Source organism: Sciurus carolinensis, chromosome 13 (genome assembly GCF_902686445.1).
Source record: "Sciurus carolinensis chromosome 13, mSciCar1.2, whole genome shotgun sequence".
NCBI lineage: Eukaryota > Metazoa > Chordata > Mammalia > Rodentia > Sciuridae > Sciurus > Sciurus carolinensis.
In genome coordinates, this window is record NC_062225.1 from 54,450,680 (window position 1) to 54,470,438 (window position 19,759).

The 19,759-nt window shown below is 34.5% G+C and overlaps 1 protein-coding gene across 3 annotated transcripts in view; it reads right to left on the reverse strand.

Moving 5' to 3' along the window:
* Ppp1r21 (protein phosphatase 1 regulatory subunit 21) overlaps window positions 1–19,759 on the reverse strand; it is a 61,110-nt gene that overhangs the window by 13,427 nt on the left and 27,924 nt on the right. For all 3 annotated transcript variants that reach the window (XM_047523444.1, XM_047523446.1, XM_047523445.1), the window contains 6 exons: window positions 18,122–18,258; window positions 14,399–14,491; window positions 9,349–9,476; window positions 6,053–6,205; window positions 2,933–3,025; window positions 357–599 (listed from right to left, as the gene is read on the reverse strand). In XM_047523444.1, coding sequence (XP_047379400.1) covers window positions 357–599; window positions 2,933–3,025; window positions 6,053–6,205; window positions 9,349–9,476; window positions 14,399–14,491; window positions 18,122–18,258 — 847 coding nt within the window. The remainder of the gene's footprint in view (window positions 1–356; window positions 600–2,932; window positions 3,026–6,052; window positions 6,206–9,348; window positions 9,477–14,398; window positions 14,492–18,121; window positions 18,259–19,759) is intronic.

A 19,759-nucleotide genomic window follows, 5' to 3' on the forward strand; every position in this document is an offset into this window, starting at 1 on the left:
TAAGCCCTGAGGTGATGGTATAAACAGGTGCAAACCTTGGAAGGTAGCCTAATGGGATTAGTACCCTTGCAAAAGAGACCAAAGAACCTGTTCCCCCCTTTACCATGTGAGAACAGAGTAACAGATGGTCATATATGAAAAACACACACCCACTAGATACTAAATCTACAGGTGCCTTGATCTTGGAACTTCCCAGTCTCCAGGACAGTGAGAAATAACTTCTGTTGTTTATAAGCCATCCTGCCTATGGTATTTTGTTGTAGCAGCTGGAATGAACCAAGATAACAGTTAACACTGAACAGGAGGCTAGATAGTTATCAATCAGCATTTAAGTGGGCAATCGCAAAGACACTTACCAGACTGGTGCTCTGAATAGGCTCCAACACAGCCTTGGCTACCACTTCAACCTGGCCAGTAGTGTTCAACAAGGCAGCATTTTCTTGGGCCAGCCCAACCAGCTGCCCACTACCTGTACTCTTCAGCTTATCTGCGATCCGCTGGTTTTCTTTCTCTAGCTTGATTTTGGCTAACTGTGCTTCCAACATCCAATGTTCTTTTTCCTGCTCCAGTTTAGAAATCTTTTCCAAACTCTGTTGAACCTTGGAAAGTCACACAGAATTTTGCATCTTAAGAGAATACACAGGCAAAACTTAGTGGCAAAAATAAATAAAATACACAATATGAAGCAAAACTCCCTCATGGAAGTAAAAAAAATAAAATCTTACACTGGAATGGGGAGAGATTTATTAAACAGGATATAAAAAGTACAACCATAACATGGGAAACAGAACTAAAGATCTCTATTCATCAAAAGAGATCATCAAGAGGGTGAAAGAAAAGCCAAATAATGAAAAAAGAATGTGTAAACATTTAACCCAGAACATATAAAGAATTCTTTATCCAACAGATATATTCCATATAATACCCAGAACATAAGAAGAATTCTTCCAAATCAGTAAAAAAAAAAAAAAAAAAAAAAAGAAAAGAAAAGAAAAACAATAGATAACCAATAGTGAAAAAGGCAAAAATAACACCACCAATAACAAAAGACCTGGACAGGTACTGGATCAAGATCAAAAACATAAAAAAAGATGCTCAATATCATTAATTATCAAGGAAAAGCAATTTAATCCACCCATTTAACTACAATGCAAAAGATAGAAAATACAAAAGTAGGTATTTGTAGAACAATTTGAACTTTCATTCATATAATGCTAAATGAAAGAAGTTAGGCCTAAAAGAATATATACAGTATAAAATCATTTGATAAAAAGTTCTACATCATGCAACAAAACCAATCTATGGTATTAGAATGCAGGATGATTATTTCTTTGGGGGAGAGGAGAGTAGTAACTAGAAAAGGACATGAGAAAGGCTTCAGGAATTCTGATAATCTTTTCTGAGGTATACTTTACATAGAGAATTCACCACAACCTCTGCCCCCTGCTTTTAAATCTAGGTGTAGTATATTCAACTTGTGAAAATTCACTGGAATGTGCACTAGTGATCTGTATGCTTTTCTGTATGCATATTATACTTTAATAATAAGAAGTTATGATGTATGTACTTTTTAGGGCAAATAAAAATTTAAGAATTACTTAAAAAATAATAGCAATCTTATAGTGAATATACATGCTTCACCAACTATCACAATTGCACAATTTCCATGTACCACGCACCATCTGTGGTACTTTCCTTCCATCATCCCAGTGACGCCTTCAACAGCCCAACAATTCTTATTTTTCAAGGAAGAGAACTAAGACTCCCAGGAGCTAGATCATTTGTTAAGCTTGAAAAGGCAGAGCCAGGATTTGGGGTCCCATATGCCTGGCTCAGAGGTTGGCTTCTTTTTCCTGCATCACACTGCCTCCCACTGGCTCAGAGCATGCTTACAAGACCATGAAAGGCAGACGTTCTCACTTTGGAGAGGTAAGAAGGGAGGACTAGTGTTTGTCAGACCAGCCCACAGCTGGTCAAAGGCACAGTGGGAAAAGCATGAGCTCTGAGGTCAGGCAGTTCTGCCACTTACTAGCTACTCTGGTTAATATTTACTTAATTTCTTTGAGCCTTACTTTCCTTACATTAAAAAAAAGTAAGAAAACCAAAATTGATTTTTAAGGTATTCTACATTTTATTGTGCCAGAGGAATTTTGTTTTTCAGAAATTACTCTGTGGATGAAAATTTTAGTCCCAATACCTTAACACATTAGTGTTGAAAGGATAAGTGATATGTTTCTAATGAAAGTAAGGCCAGCATTGACAAAATATTGTCTTGATAAATTTATTTGTACTCTCATTAAAACCAAGTATTTCGGGCTGGGGAGATAGCTCAGCTGGTAGAGGGCTTGCCTTGTAAGCACAAGGCCCTGAGTTTGATCCCCAGTACTGCAAAAAACAAACAAACAAACAAAAAACGAGTATTTCCAGAACTAAAAGCCAGATGTTGAAGTGAATAAATCTTTGAAAACAGCTACACTGGTTTCAGTTTGTACCAGTTTCTGAGACAGTATCTACCATCCCCACTTGCCCCCTAAATTCAACTGACCAACTAAATATTGGAAATTTCCCATTCTTGCTCATTGAAGAAATGAAAAAAATTTACTGAGTCTCCAGGACCCCTGTTCATGCCTTAGTATTTCAGACATTTAAATCTAATACCTTAAGAATTCATCATCATGGTTAAAGTATGTTAATATTGTTCTAATGCCAAACAAAACCCCAAATGAATTAAGACTTATTTAGAATATCAACATATTATTCCACAAATTACACTTATGGCCCTTTTTAGCATGTATAGAATGATATTACATGTTACATGTTTACTAGAGCAGTCTTTTAAATCACTCAGCACTCTATAAACCTTAAAAACCTTCTCCAGAGGATCTAGCATTTCCGTTCCTTAACAATTTTCATCATTTTCCAGATGCCATACCTGTTGTGCAAGGCCTTCTCGACTTTCAGTAGAGCTGAGAAGGACCCGGCGGTTTGCCAGTGCTTCCTCATAAGGCACAGACTCCAAGAGGGGCTATGGGAAAAGCACCATAAGAATTAAAGGAACAATAAATAAATAAATAAATAAATAAATAAATAAGAATTAAAGGAAAAACACGGCATCATATTCCCCATGATCCTACATGCACAAATAAGAATGCTGAATTATAGTATATGATAAGTTCGGATGGATGACAACATAGACTATTTCCTTTAATGCATGTGAAAAGATATTTTTGTATTGAAAAAAGACAACAATGAAAGAGAACTTATACCAACTATAAGATGCACTAACTTACACTACTTGCACCAATATACAAATAAAGGACAGAACAGAAAATCCAGAGACAGACAAAAGCATACATACAAATTTACTATGTGACAAACATTGCATTTCTAATTCAATGGAGAAAAAATGAACTACATAAATGGTGTAAGGATAACCAGTTATTTATAAAAAGAACTAAGATCCTTCTTTCACATCTTATACCAGAAAAAAATTCTTAGATTAAAGATCTAAAAATGTAGATGGCAAAAAATTCTGGAAGAATATTTCCATAACTTTGCAAAATGCCCTGGCTAAGAATGACCACCAAAAGATCTACTTGACATTAAAAATTTTTTGGGGGGGTGTGGGTACTGCGAATTGAAAGCAGGGTCTTGCACTAGCATGTGAAGCACATGTTCTACTGGGCTAGAGACCCCTAGCCCCAAATTCTTAACATATAGGAAGCTCTTTCAACTTTAGTTAGGAATATTTTTTTAAATATATAAAAAGCTTAGACAGAGAATTGACAGAATTAAATACAAATGACAATTATGAGAGAATATTTGACTTCATAAATAAGCAAAGACACACAAATCAAAATAACAGAAACCTTTCCTCTCTGAGATTGACAGATATTTAATTTATGGGTTAAACTCACCTGACTATAAGCTGTAAATAAGTAACCTTCCTGAACAGTAGTCTAAGAAATGTGCCCAAATTTGAAACATTAACAAACTTTGAATCAGCAATTCCACTTTGGGGAATGAATCATAAAGATATAATTAAAACAATGAGATAAATACAGGGAGATAGTTTGACTTATACATTATACAGAGTATCAACACTGAAGGGAAATTTGGCAGTAACCATTAAAACTTAAAATGTGCAAACCACATGGCTCAAAACATTCTACTTCTCAGTATTCTACACATGTGTCCAAGGAGACACGTACAAGGCTAAACACTGCAGTATTATTAAGGCAATAAAAAAAAAATTTGGAATCAATCTTAATGCCTGCCAATTAAGGGAAACTTAATGAACCGTGGAATATTCATCTTATAAAATTCTATACTATGTTCAAAAAGAATATAGCAGGCACCACATATAATGACATAAATGGTTAAAATATATTTTAAATGCACAATGAATCTTGCACTGTTTAAAAAAGAAGGAACAAATAAAAAGAAAAAATTCTATATATTGTTTATAGGTTTATATAGGCACATACAGATGCTCAAAGAGTCTGGAAATTTACACAGCAAACTGATAACTATAGGTGCCTCTGAATAGAAATTGGAAATAGGGATAACTTACCTATAATGTTCTAATTTCATCTAAGAATGCATTTGTGTATTCTGTAATTTAAAAAATTTAAAAATGGTTCAGTGGTAGAGCACTTGCCTAGCATGGCAAGAATCTGGGTTCAATCCCCAGCACTGTATTTAAAAAAATTTTTTTAAAAAAGGAGAAAAAATAAAAATTTCGAAGAAACAAACAGAAAAAATTAAAATGCAAAATTGCACATATAAGAACCCACTGTAGCACTGAATATAACAGTGAAAAATAGGCTACAACCTACATATTCACATGCAATGGTCAAATTATTACACATTTATGACTGAAATACTACACAGGTATTAAAATGATGATAGTAATTTACATTATAGGTATCTATTTTTGTTTTACATATAAGCATATCCACAATGCATTAAGAGAAAAATTATAAAACAGCAGATGCAGCTAGATACATTTTGCTATTTATAGTGTGTATGTCTACCATGTGTGCATCCATGCTAAATTTTTTTTACATAGTGGTATATTCTAACAAAGTTAAGAGTAGCTAGCTATATTTGTGTGGTGGGATTTGGGGAGACCATAATATTCTTTTCTTTTTTTGGAGGGGGGGGGAGTAACCTGCAATTAAACTCAGGGACACTCAACCACTGAGTCACATCCCCAGCCCTACTTTGTATTTTATTTAGAGACAGGGTCTCACTAAGTTGCTTAGTGCCTCGATTTTGCTAAGGCTGGCTTTGAACTCTTGATCCTCCTGCCTCAGCCTCGCGAGCACTAGGATTATAGGTGTGCGCCACCACACCCAGCACACGTAATTTCATAATTTTCTTCTTCTTCTTTTATTTTTTTTTTTTTTTTGGTAGTTATAGATGGACAGCATGCTTTTATTTTATTTGCTTATTTTTGTATGCAGTGCTAAGGATCCAGTGACTCACACATGCTAAGCAAGCACTCTTCCACTGAGCCACAGACCCATAATTGTCTTCTTAATATACTACTATATGGTCTGGGGGTTTCTTTGAAATGACAATATATTATTACTACTTAGAAAAAATTATAAACATATTTAATTTTTTTCTGTTTTTACAGGTTTAAGATAGATTTCTGACATCTGGTATTTACTACTTATCAGGTTACCTCACCCCAGGTACTCTACCAGGCACTGAGGACACAAATCCAACATGACCTATGCTTATCAAGTAATGACTGGGTCTCTGCCACCTTCTCTTCCCCAAAGATCCATTCTAACACCATCAACTACCTGCACCCCAAAATTGTGTAAAATCTAAACAATATAGCTGGGTTTAGTGGTACATGCCTATAATCTCAGCCACTCGAAAGGCTGAGGCCAGGGTCAGGCAACCCTGGTTAAATCCCCAATACAAAGAGAAAAAGAAAATCTAAGTAATATGAACTGTGGAAAATCTGTTCTGTTACCATTCTATGGAATGATTCCTAAATTTTCCCTGATTTAAATGTTAACAGCAGCTCACAAACCTTTCTCAAAGCCTTCATATACGCAGCAGCTTTTTTCTTGTATTGTAGCATACATTCCGCTGAAAGAGGACTAATGAATCCACTTGATGCCTTAGGCCCATAGCTCAGTGAAGCAATGAAGTAGTCCACATTGTTGCTGAAGAAAGATGCAATCTAAACAAAGAAGATAAATTTTGTTTTCCAACAATAATCTAGAATTTATAACTAATAGCTTTCAGAGTAGTTTGAAGATGCTGAGAATGGAAATGAAATTCCAAAACCTGCCCTGAAGCCCATATTTATTTATTTGAGGACAATACTTAGACAATGATAGATAATAAAGAGACTACAGGTATAAATATAGCTATAAATATTGAGAACTGACTTCTGACATGTCCCAGTCTAGACAATTTCTATTCTTATTGAAAACCAAGACTTATTCTGATTTATTCTGTAGGTAACTTTTATGAGCTGTTTATCTTAATAATTTCTACACTGATTTCAAATATCCATGTTTAGGTTTATTCATTTCATTTGTATTTTAACTAAATATTTTACATTCTTACAGAAGACATGACAAAGCACCTTTTTTTAATTTGAGGTGCTGGGGATTGAACACAGGGCCTTGTGCTTGACAGGCAAGCACTCTATGAACTGAGCTATATCCCCAGCCCATAAAGCACCTTGAATATGTAATCTCTATCTAAATTTAATTTGTAAATCTCAATTTGTAAATTATAAAAGAAAAAGGAGTAAAAATTCAGTAGATTCTTGTCATTTACGTATTTAACAACTGTTAAATCTGTATAAACAGCCACAAAGATCCATGACTCTAATTTTGCTGAGCCATGACTCGAATCTATAATGCTATATGAAATGATGATATAAATAAAAAATGTCTGGCTAAATGTCCTAGCCAGAAAAATCAGTCTTGGATACATTAAAGAAAATCCTATCTTGATAAATTTAAAAAAAAAAGGCTTGTGAATAGAGTATATTACATCTTGGTTAAAAACTACTCTACTGGGGGCTGGGGTTGTAGCTCAGTGGTAGAGCGCTTGCCTAGCATGTGTTAGGCATTGGGTTCGATTCTCAGCACCACATATAAATGAATAAAATAAAGGTCCAGCAACAACTAAAAAAATATTTTTTAAAAACTACTCTAAAATTAAGCAGTTAATCACTATAGTGTGAAGGGTACATTTTTCATTAATGTTATGTCAAATAAATGAAATGAGTATTCCAAAAATCTTTTTTTTTTTTTTTTTTTAGTTGTAGGTGGACACAATAACTTTATCTTATTTATTTTTATGTGGTCCTGAGGATCAAATCCAGTGCCTCACATGTGCTAGGCAAGCATTCTACCACTGAGATACAACCCCAGCCTCCAAAAATCTTGAGCTATATATTCCTTGTGAATGACAGGGATACACCCAACACCTATATTTAGGTCATGATAGTATATTGTGAGGTCTATTTTCTTTCTTTTAATATTTTTCCATTTTCCAAACTTCCTTTAATAGGCATATGCTATACCTTCCTGTTCTGTTCTTTATTACAAACTATAAAATTTAGTTTAATCAAATCATATTAGCTTATTATTAAGATGTCTGTCAGGTGCTATGGTGCATGCCTGTAATTCCAGCAGCTTGGGAGGCTGAGGCAGGAGGATCTCAAGTTCAAAGCCAGCCTCTGCAAAAGCAAGTCACTAAGCAACTCAGTGAGACCAGTCTCTAAATAAAATACAAAATAGGGCTAGGGATGTGGCTTAGTGGTTGAGTGCCCCTGAATTCAATTCCTGGTACTTTAAAAAAAAAAAAAATCACCAACTAATATTAGTTCAAAGAGTAATGGTTAAAACACATTTATAAAAATTCCAGAGCAAAGGTCAGACACATACCTTTCCCTGAAACAATATTTTAAGGTTTCAGGAAGAGCACAGCTAAAATAAACTGTGAAATATGCAGGTATTTAATACTTCAGTGTTTTTATAAAAGGCAACAAATGCAGAGACTCCTATAAAATATCAACATTTTCTTTTTCCAGAATTTTTAATTGAATCAAAGTTATCCTCAGTAAGCTTCTGGCATGCTGTAGATGAAGGGGATAAAAGAAAGCAATGGGGATGATCCTCTGGCTCAGAAATCCACTAGGCATGATGGATTTGTGAGTTCACAGAACCTAAAGATAACACTTCTTAATTATGGCCCTAAGCTTTGTGACAAATGGTCACAAAGATAAGTCCAAATGCAGGAAAGGTGACATTGAATGTCTAACATGATCTATGATCATTTCTGATTGATTAAAACCACTTGAAGAAAACTTTTACTATTATGATCAACCCATCAGAAGAAAGAATGATGTATAAATACAGATACAGAAATGAGTACTTCCTTTAGGAATTATGTTGAGTGCTGAAATAAAAGGGTGAGATAATTCTGAATAGTCTTTTTGGTTTTATACATATGGGAAGATCTCCAGAACATCTTGTTAAAGGTACTGATAACACCATGACTCTGAGAATATGACTTCTGAAGAAATCACAATATCCACAATCAAAAGATTTTTAAAGAAACCGCATTTGGGTCAGTTTATAATAATTAAGTGATCAATGACATAAACGATCATAAATTCATATTAAAGGTTCAATGAAAGACACATATTGAAGCCACTTCAAAGGAATTGTTAAGATACAAAAGCACTATTGTTATAACTGAGGCCCCAATTAACTTAGCAAGACCCTGTTGCAAAATAAAAAATGGTCTGGGGTTCGGTGGTAAAGTGCCCTGGGGTTAAATCCCTAATACTAAAGTAGAAAAATTACAGGTGGGGATCCAAAATATTAACAAAGGTTGTACTGCATGACTTTTTGCTCTCTCTGAATGTTTCGATTGTTATGTAACACACTCCTGAAGGATCTATATTGAGACCATGTATAACCTTCAAATCATTCAAACTTGCACTGACATGAATCGTGAGTGATCTACTCACTCACCACAAATACCAAACAATTACCACTACCACACTGTTTTAAACATTGAGTAGATAATTCAACCTGAAGAAAGCTGAAATTTTTTTTAAAGAAAATAAACAAATATTGGGTATGGAGAAAGAAAATGGTACAACTATATTTTACCAAAAAAAAAAAAAGAGCTTTATATTCTGAAATTTTTACAGGTAAATTTTCCTATATAATTTTTTAAAAATTATATAATATGTATATATATATACACACACACACACACACATATATATATATATATATATATATATATATATATATTAAGAATTGTCAATATAAACCAGAAAATAATTACCTTTCCTGCTCCATTTGTTAATGCCACTACTGATGACAGGATACAGTCATTAGTTGTTATCAGCTTCTGTGTTGCTGTTGGAAGTTCATGCTCTATTGTAGCTTTTTGACTGTAATGTTTAGAAATATCTATAGAAGCAATAAAATTAAAACTCATTACTATCTATACAAAAATCACATACAGATAACCAGCCCACTCACTACTTTTACAAATTTATAAAGTTAATTTAACAAATGGTACTAAGTATCACTACTGTGCTAAACATTATCAATTAGGCCACAAATTCAGGTAGAAAGAAGGGAGAAATGAGTGTTTCTTAACACCATCTTGGCTGTTTTGAGTCCAGCCATCAGCTTGTGGATCTGATTCTTTTTTATTTGAGAACTAGCCCTTATTCTAGCATTGGGTAAATGATCCTGACCAGGATTTATCAGTTAGAAACCACTGTTTTGACAGTCTAACAGGCACTAACAAAAGACTGGAACAGAACAGTCAACATAAGCAGGATGTCCCATATTCCATACTGAACCTTAGGTAATTTGCTAATACACACTCTAGCAATGAGAAATGTCTGCACAGCCAAATAAGGATTGGGTACTCCAGTGTCTGCTTCATGTGCTATTACTTCCAGTCTAATAATATTACAACAAAGGTCTGGGGTTAAAAAACACAGAAGAGAGGCTTAAATACAAAAGGGTTAAGAGAAATTACAGTCAAATTGGTCAAAGAGCTAAGTTTTGGAGTTTTCTGGGTCTCTGAGATATATAATGATTTTGTCCTGGAAATAAGGGAAAATGGGAGAATTATTATGATGACATTGATTTATAGTGAAGGGTAATTACATTTTTAAGTAAAAAAATGTTTACAATACAGTTCTCATTGAATTTTTTAGACTACTTCAAAGAACACTAATTATCACTACCAACAAAGCTAAAAATAAATTATAAAACATGAAAATTAACTTTTATAGATGCTATATATGCAAAGAATTTCATTTATTAAAAATCAATAAATTTAGTTGATTTTATATTATGCATAATTAAAAGGAGAAATAAAACTATTTGGAAGTTATGGTATTAAAGATTTAACCTGACACTTTCATATTTTAATACAAAATTACTATGTTCTCTGAAAGTTCATTTTTACTAAAACTTTAAAACTAGGGAATTGTTTAATCAATAAATACATATTATTTATACATTCTACATACCTATATGTCTTTAATTAAGTGTAGTTTTAGTTTTGAGAAAAGTTATTATAAGAGTCTATATACACCTCAATTTTCCTTCTTATTAAAAAATCTTACATTACTATGTGAAAGTTGTTATAGTAAGGGAACTAACCAATAAGTACATTACTATTATGTTCAATATATATATTTAAAAATATTTTTTCATTGTCAATGGACCTTTATTTTATTTATTTATATACAGTGCTAAGAATTGAACCCAGTGTCTCACACACTCCACCACTGAGCTACAACTCCAGGCCATATTTTTAAAAATACATGAAAATCTCTGTATATTTTGTAAGATTTCCAAGTATATAAAAATTCAGTTAGAATGGTGAAATTTTTTGTATAAACAGACATTTTCTTGCTACACACTAGACAGTTTTATTCAATATTTTACTAGAAGTATACAATGTTATAATACAAGTTGGTTAGCAGGCAATCTTGGTTTGTTAATAGGAAACTGAAGTACTTTGTTTTGTTTTGTTTTTTAAATTAGAGTTTTATAGTTATACATAGTTTGAGGTACTTACAAAAGAGTATAATACTAAGAACAATGCGGTTGGAGTTTGACTCTAATTCTGACAATCCAATTGTTTACTTTTTATTTGATCCAAATATTTTAGCTATTTAGAGTGTCCCTTGATGTTAAATTTTAACTTCAAAAAGCACAAAGGAATCATATGACCAAGATCATACATTTATTTTTTCCTTTTATGTTTTCTATGAATCTACCTACTTTGGAAGTCTCTGAGACTAAAAATCAAATCATTCTCACACAGAATGCCACTTATTGGGCTGGGGCTGGAGCTCAGTGGCAGAACGCTTGTCTCGCATGTGTGAGGCCTTGGGTTCGATTCAGGGCCTCACACACATAAAAATAAACAAATAAAATAAAGGCATTCTGTCTATCTACAACAGCAGAAAAAAAATCTTAAAACAAAGAATGCCACTTGTTAAAAATAAGTTCACTTCCATTTTAATTCTATATAAGATAAACATTTTTATAACTCCCTATTTTTGTTTTTACACTAAGAACAACCTACTAACCACCTACTTGCCTTTCCCTCCTACTTCCAAATTTGATCAAGCAATAATTTGGGGGGAAAGCAGGAAGGGCAGAAGTTTGAAATAAAAGTTCTCTTAAAAACAAAGATTCTTCTGTTAATGCTCTCAGATTTCATGAAAGATATACAATAGTCTTCCAAGCTAGATATGAAAACAGACTTGAACTGTAAATCTAGCAACATGGCTCTAAACCTACTTGCCAACATGTTTCCCAACATTCTTTCTTTATATTATGTTCATCTTCAAGGAAAGAAACACATGGTGGCACAAAGGGGCTAAAGAGGTTTCTGACCATCCCATAATCTCCATTCAGCTCATGCCAAACAGTAACAGCAGCATACTTTGATACTTGCCATCTTCTCAATCTTATATAAGGTACGAACAAAAGTATCTTTATAAAACTTTGTACATGGTTGATGAATTAAAATAGCAATATAAGTAAAATCAAGATTTTTTTATGTAAAAGAAATGTTAAGACCCCTTTTAATTGGGTAGCTATCATCTACTGCTCTAGTATCTCCTATTTAGAAATTCTGGAGAAACTGCGAGTAGGAACAAATGATAATATTCCTTTGAAAATTTAACAAACAAGAAACCTAGAGACACAGAGGTACTTGTAGTTTCAAAGGCCTAGAACTAAGTTTAAAAACAGTTCTGGAGCCAGGCACAATGACACATGCCTATAATCCCAGCAACTCAGAAGGCTGAAGCAGGAGGATCATGAGTTCAAAGCCAGTCTCACCAATTAACTGAGGCCCTAAACACTTAGTGAGACCCTAAGGGAAATGCAAATCAAAACTACCCTAAGATTTCATCTCACCCCAATTAGAATGGCGATTATCAAGAATACAAGCAACAATAGGTGTTGGCGAGGATGTGGTGAAAAAGGAACACTCATACATTGCTGGTGGGGTTGCAAATTAGTGCAGCCACTCTGGAAAGCAGTGTGGAGATTCCTCAGAAAGCTTGGAATGGAAACACCATTTGACCCAGCTATCCCACTCCTTGGCCTATACCCAAAGGACTTAAAATCAGCATACTACAGAGATACAGCCACATCAATGTTCATTGCTGCTCAATTCACCATAGCCAGATTGTGGAACCAACCTAGATGCCCTTCAGTTGATGAATGGATAAAGAAACTGTGGCATATTTATACAATGGAATATTACTCCGCAATGAAGAATGATAAAATTATGGCATTTGTAGGCAAATGGTCGAAATTGGAGAATATCATGCTAAGTGAGATAAGCCAATCTCAAAAAACTAAAGGACGAATGATCTCGCTGATAAGCGGATGAGGACATATAATGGGGGGTGGGAGGGGCTAGCATTAGGTTTAGGGTTAGGTTTAGAGTTAGGCTAAGGACAGCGGCAAGAATGAAGGAAAGAAGGACTGTGTAGAGGGAAAAGAGGGGTGGGAGGGGTGGGGGGAGGAGAAAAATAAAATAAACATCATTACCCTATGTAAATGTAAAAAAATAAAAAAATAAAAATAAATAAATAATTAATTAATTAAAAAAAAGAAAAAAAAAAAAAGAAGCAAGATATCTCGGAAAAAAAAAAAAAAAATGGGGCTGGAGATATGGCTTAGCGGTTACGTGACCATGGGTTCAATCTCTGGTACCAAAAAAAAAAAAAAAAAAAAAGTTCTGGAATGGACTACATAAATAAATAAATAAATAAATAAATAAATAAAAATACCAAATTAAGTTCTGCAGGTTTGGGACTGACTATTGTGAAGTGCCACTGAGACTACCTACCCAAGCAATGATTCCTGAAACTAAGGAAAGTTCCAGACTTTGAAGTTCCTTATAGTTAAAAACAAGCCAAGGAGGTCCCATTCTACAGACTATGGTAAAATGGTGTTTGGTAATACTGCTAGGATGAAGAATGAATCTCAGTGCTGTATGTGTGTGCCAATCTATAAGAGGGCACCAAGTGTACCCTTCTTATACATGTTATATGCAACAAATTAAAGTTTTTAAAATTACTATCTATGAAATGAGTCACTAATTGTTAACTAAACACTACAATGAATCATTTAGGCATTTGGGCTACTTCCAATAGTACTTAATAATCCCTCCTGCCTATTCTCTTTCCCCTACTACGAGTCTCTAAAAGGAAAAGAAAGAAAAGGAATCTAGAAGCTAACACAGAGCTACTGACTGGTCAGGGCTCAGAATCATATACTAAGAATTGTATTAAATACTTTAAAAGATTTCCCTCTGCCTACTGGCACAGTGCATTCTTAAGAGCACAGAAGAAATTATAAACTGACCAAGGTTTGAAAATAGATCTTCATTTCTTAAAACTATATGGAGCAAGACAGGAATTAGGCATTTCAAACATCAAAATGCATAGATGTATTTCTTCTGGGAATTTTAACCTTAATTTTTTCAATTCCTTCATGCTTGGGCTCCAACAAGTGTAAAACATTTTGTTAAATGCCCCTGAATAGCATGTCTGGTTTGGTAAACTCCATCTACCTGCATATAGTAGGAATAATGTTTTTCTGGCTAAAGTACAGTACACAAAGGTTTCTGTTCAGCACTTTGTTTACCTTCGAGAAATGAAGCAGATGGGAAAAGCAGAAGGCAGTAGCTGTGCACTTCTATGTAAGCCAAATGCTACTAAGCCTTTTATCTAGGGTCTATAACCCTTGGCAGTATTTGTTTAAATCTCATTCAGGCATATCTGAGAAGTGAGATGAAGGTTTTAAGCTTATTTAAGTTCTTTTTCAAGGCTTACCTTTCATGACATCATGAAAACCATGCAGAGCAACACCAACATTTGTTAAAACAGAACTATAGTTTGTTCGAAGGAGTCCATCTGGCTCTGTACCTAGGAAATCAAAATCACAAACTTAAGCATTTTCCTGCCCACCATCTCCCTCTATTTGGAAGAAGATACAGTGTAAAGATTGCCTGTAATATGCTGGAAAAAAAAAAATGGTCCTTAAAAACCTTCACTTAGGGGCTGGTTTTGTGGCTCAGTGCTAGAGCACTTGCCTAGCATTTGTGAGGCACTGGGTTCAATTCTCAGCACCACATATAAATGAATGAATAAAATAAAGGTCCATCAACAACAACAACAACAAAATATATATATAGACCTTCGCAGATATGTTCATACATAATGGTGATAAACACAGGAATATCTTAACTGATTTGGATTTCTCATGTCCACAAACATTTTTACTAGTTAAGAATCAAAATTAATTTGCTTAGCAGGAATAGGTCTTTGATAATTCTTTTTGAAATGAAGAGTCTGTGTGAATTTTCATCTTGTTACTACATAACACATTTCTCATTTTTTTCATTCTCTATACATTATTTTTTTGCTGAAAAACACTAAAACATTATTATTTAAACATGGAGTACTACTTCTGGCATAACAGCATGAGGAACTTTGTGGATCTCCTCCCAGCAAAACTGGTCATGACTACAAAAAAATAATCAACGTTTCAGGAAATGGTTCTAAAGACACATACCAAATGAAGAAACATTTACTCAAGAAAATTTGAAACAACTCAGCAAGAACAGCAGGAGTCCATGATATTTAAAACAAGACATAGTGCCTCCCTTCCCTTACCAACTCCTGGAGATTAAGAAATCCATCTCAACCTCCCAACAAGGTTAGTCAAGCACACAGGATTCCAACTCTTCCAACTCCTGGTTCAAGGACTGGAGAGCTCATCTTGCCCCCAGTTGCCTACTGCTAAGGCTAATTTCTGGATAAATGCAGCCAAGACATGAAAAGTGTTCCTTTTTTGCCCAGCCCCTACTCCTGAGATGAAGGCACTACCTGAACAAGGCACTGAGAATTGGGTCTCTGATCACCCTTGCCCCAGTTCAGCAACATGATTTCCAGAGTTTCATCTTAACAACATTAAGTCTTCTGATCTATGAGGACTTAATAGCAGGCCAAGGAGACCGCTCCTTCCACCAAGCACTCAGAAAGAAGTGCAGCAACTGTCCCCAGAACCAGACCATGGCTCAGAGACTTTTGCCTTAGGGAGAAGCAGACCTGAAAACAAAAGCTCTGAACCTCTTCTCAAAGGAGTGAAGAAGTTCAAGCCTAAGGCTCTCAAAAACTGGAGCCTGTGGTAAAGGCACAGGGGCAACTTGTAGGTTCACAGAAATTTAAGCTAAACTATAGGCTGGCTTACCACAGAGAACTAGAAAAGCAGTCTCAAGAAAAGTCCTCATGGGACCAGAACAAATCTCAGTCACTGACCTCAAAACCTCTACCTGCTAGTTAAATGCTAGGTCTATAAGTACACCCATAAAGAAGACCAAATTTAATTGGATCATCCTGTTATCAATTTGTGCCCCAAGGCATTCTGGAAACACAAGAGTAATCAGCCAGGGAATAATTAGGAAGAAGACAGTGTGCATGCCCAAGGCTGAACCCTTTGAGGAAGCAGCATCCAGGTTTAAAACTTAGGCTCTAAAAACTAGAAAATGGTATTTAAAGAAGACTCAATGTTGTTAAGATGGCAATATTCCCTATAAGTTTTCTAGGACTACTGTTATAAAGTACCAAAAATGGAAGACTTAAAATAAGAGATATCTATTCTCTCAAAATTCTGGAGACCAGAAGTCCAAACTTAAAGTGCTGGCAGGGCACTTTACTGCCCACAACTCCTGGGGAAAATGCTTTCTTGCCTCTTCCAACTTCCACAGACCGCAGGTTTCCTTTGGCTGGTAGCGGGGCAACTACAGTCCCTCCTCTGTCTTTATATGTCATTCTCCCTTAGATCTCAGTCTCCAAATCTCTCTCTCCTTATAAGGATACCAGTCATTGTCTTCAGGCTCTTCCTAATCCAGTATCACCTCATTTTAACTTAATTGCACCTACAAACCCTATTTCTAAATAAAGTCATACACATACATACTTGGGGTTAGAATGTCACATATCTTTTTGGGGGACACAGTCAACCCACTCCCCAAACTTATCCACAGATTTAATTCAATTCCTATCAGAATCCTAGATGAATTCATTGTAGAAACTGACAAGCCAATTCTAAAATTCATATGGGATTACTAGGGATCCTGAATAACAAAACAATCTTGAAAAAGAAAAACAAAGTAGGAAGACTCACACTTCCCAATCTCAAAAACCTACAAGGTAACAACTGTCAAGAGAGTGTGGTACTGGCATAGGACAGATATAAGGGAAAGGGTCCAAATAGATGTTTTACCAAAGAAAACATACAAATGGCCAATAAGCACATGAAAAAACACTTGACATCTTTAGACAGCACAGAAATACAAAGCAAAACCATAATGACTTATCACTTCACACCCACTAGGATGGCTAAACTCAAAAAGTCAGATGGTAATAAGTATTAGAATATGGAGAACAGAACTCTCATACATTGCTGGTAGGAATGCAAAAATGGTAGAGAACTTTGGAAAGCAGTCTAGCAGCTCCTCAAATAAATATAGTTACCATATGACAGCAATTCCACCCTCTCAGCATACACCCAAAAGAAATGAAAAGATATGTCCACACAAAAACTTGTACATGAATATCTATTGCATCATTATTCATAATAGTCAAAACCCAAATGTCCATTACCTAATGAATGGGTAAATAAAATATGCACATCCATATAAGGGAATGTTATTCTATAATAAAGGAATAAAGATCCAGTATTGCTATAATTTGAATAAATCTTGTAAACACCATGCTAAGTGAAAGGAAACAATCACAAAAGACCACATATTTATACGGTTCCATTAAAAACCACATATAGTATTTCTATGAAGTGTGTAGAATAGGCAAATCTATAGACAGAAAGTAGATTAGTAATTGCTTAGCACTAGGAAAATGAGGAATTGGAAAATAGGGTGAAAGCTAAAGAGGGGATGAAAATGATCTAAAATTAACTACTGATGGTGCATATGTCTATGAATATACTAAAAACTATTGAATTATACACTTTAAATGGGTAAGTTGTATAATATATAAATTATGTCAGAAGAAAGTTTTTTAAAAACAAAAAAATCCTATTCCAGGAAAATCATAGCATTCTGAAAAACATCATTGAAAATAAGGTCCACTCTAAAAATGCTTTTTACAAATTAGACCCAAGAGAAACAAATGGTACCTTTACTACTAGCTCCCCTGTGCTACTTGTTGGAAAGCTGCTACAAATCCTTATGACTTGCCCTTCTCCATTAAAAAAGAGGAAGGGCAAAAAGGGAATGATATTTAATTCATGCTTTAATGCCTAATATTTTACATTCTTAATAATCAAAACATCTACCTTCATTTTACAAATGGGAACACAGAAGCACAGAGAGGTGAAGTATTTTGTCCAAGGGACTAGAGGATTTGAATTCCAGTTTTTCTGACTCCAGATTCTAGTCTCCTCTTATTCTGCCAAGCAAAATTATCTCACTTTTCCAGGTTCTTGTGCTCTTAAGTCCTTCAATTTGAACAATAAGCAATAAACACACTTACTTGGCAAGGCAAGAAGAGTAATGTAAGTCTGTAACTTCTCAAACACAGCTGTCATCTTTTTCATGTCCTGAGACAGCTCTAGATTTCTTGCTCTTAATGCAGATGTGCAAAGAGAAGATTCACATTCTTCTTCTAAACTAGGAATGGGCAGATTTTTAAAAAATGAGCATCCTGAACAATTTTCAATTAGCTATTAGAAACCATCTAAGTTCTCTTAATGATCACATCCAAAGACAGACTTTGTAGAAAGAGAAATTTGATCTCAAATTTACATGGCTCCTTTTTTTGCAGCATGATACACAAAACTGCTTGGTGCAAATGTCAATAGCATAACAGAGGAATAAACAGAAGAAAACCTAGCTGGGCATGTTGGTGCATGCTTGTAATTCCAGCCAATTGAGAGGCTGATGCAGGAGAACTGCCAGTTTGAGGCCAGCCTCAGCAATTTAGCAAGGCCCTAAGCAACTTTATGTAAGACTCTGTCTTCAATAATAAGGGTTTAGGATGTAGTTCAGTGGTTAAGAGTCCCTGGGTTCAATTCCTAGTATCAAAAATAAATTTTTTCAAGGAAAATATGAAGGCATGCGCCCATCATCTTTCCAACCTGAAAGGAGCATAAAAACATTAAAATGTTTTTAAATGTTAAATACTTTAATCCCTTATGTACAGGAAAAAATACATTGCATATACTGCAATGCTTAATACTATTTAATTAATTCCTCTTTTTAGGAATTAATTACTACTGCCACTGCCACTAGCTGAGAGACTAACCAAGAAACCTTTTTCAATATATGTAGTAGTTTCAAAATCCACATTGAAAAACCAATGTATGGTCTCAAATTTAAAAGTAAATGCTTAGCATTCATAAAAATAATTTTTCCACTGGCAAGGTGGTGCACACCTGTCATCCCAGCAGCTCGGGAGGCTGAGGCAGGAGGATCGAAAGCCAGCCTCAGCAAGTTGGTGAGGACCTAAGCAACTTGGTGAGACTCTGTCCCAAAATAAAAAATAAAACAGGCTGGTGATATGCCTCAGTGGTTAACCCCGCTAGGGTTAAATCCCCCATACCAAAAAAAAAAAAAGTAATCATGAAAAAATATAGTAAAATAAAAATGTCTATTTCAAATAATACTTTTGCAATGGTTCTTAAACAGAATCTTCTTAAACTAAGCCAAATCAATAAGGTACAATCAATTTTAATTGTTAAACTTCTAGAGTCAATTACAAAAAAAAAATTTAACTGTACTGAACTATGTAACATGTAAGGATCTAAACGAAATTATAATTCATAATTACTCATTTAAGTCATAATTTCCTAATTCCCAAAATTCTCTCAAACATATCATAGAATTTAGTTACTGAAATACTTTGTTGGGTTATAATTAAGAAATAAGATGTCTCATATCATGTTAATTTTTTAAATAGTTAAATTTTATATTTTCGATATCTATAAGTAATTAACCGATTTTCTAAACCTTATTTTGCAATATTTTATTAAGAATAAGTATATTCTTGGGGTTGGGGTTGTGGCTCAGTGGTAGAGCGTTTGCCTGGCATGTGTGAGGCAACGGGTTCAATTCTCAGCACTATATAAAAATAAATAAATAAAATAAAGGTCCATTGACAACTAATAAACTT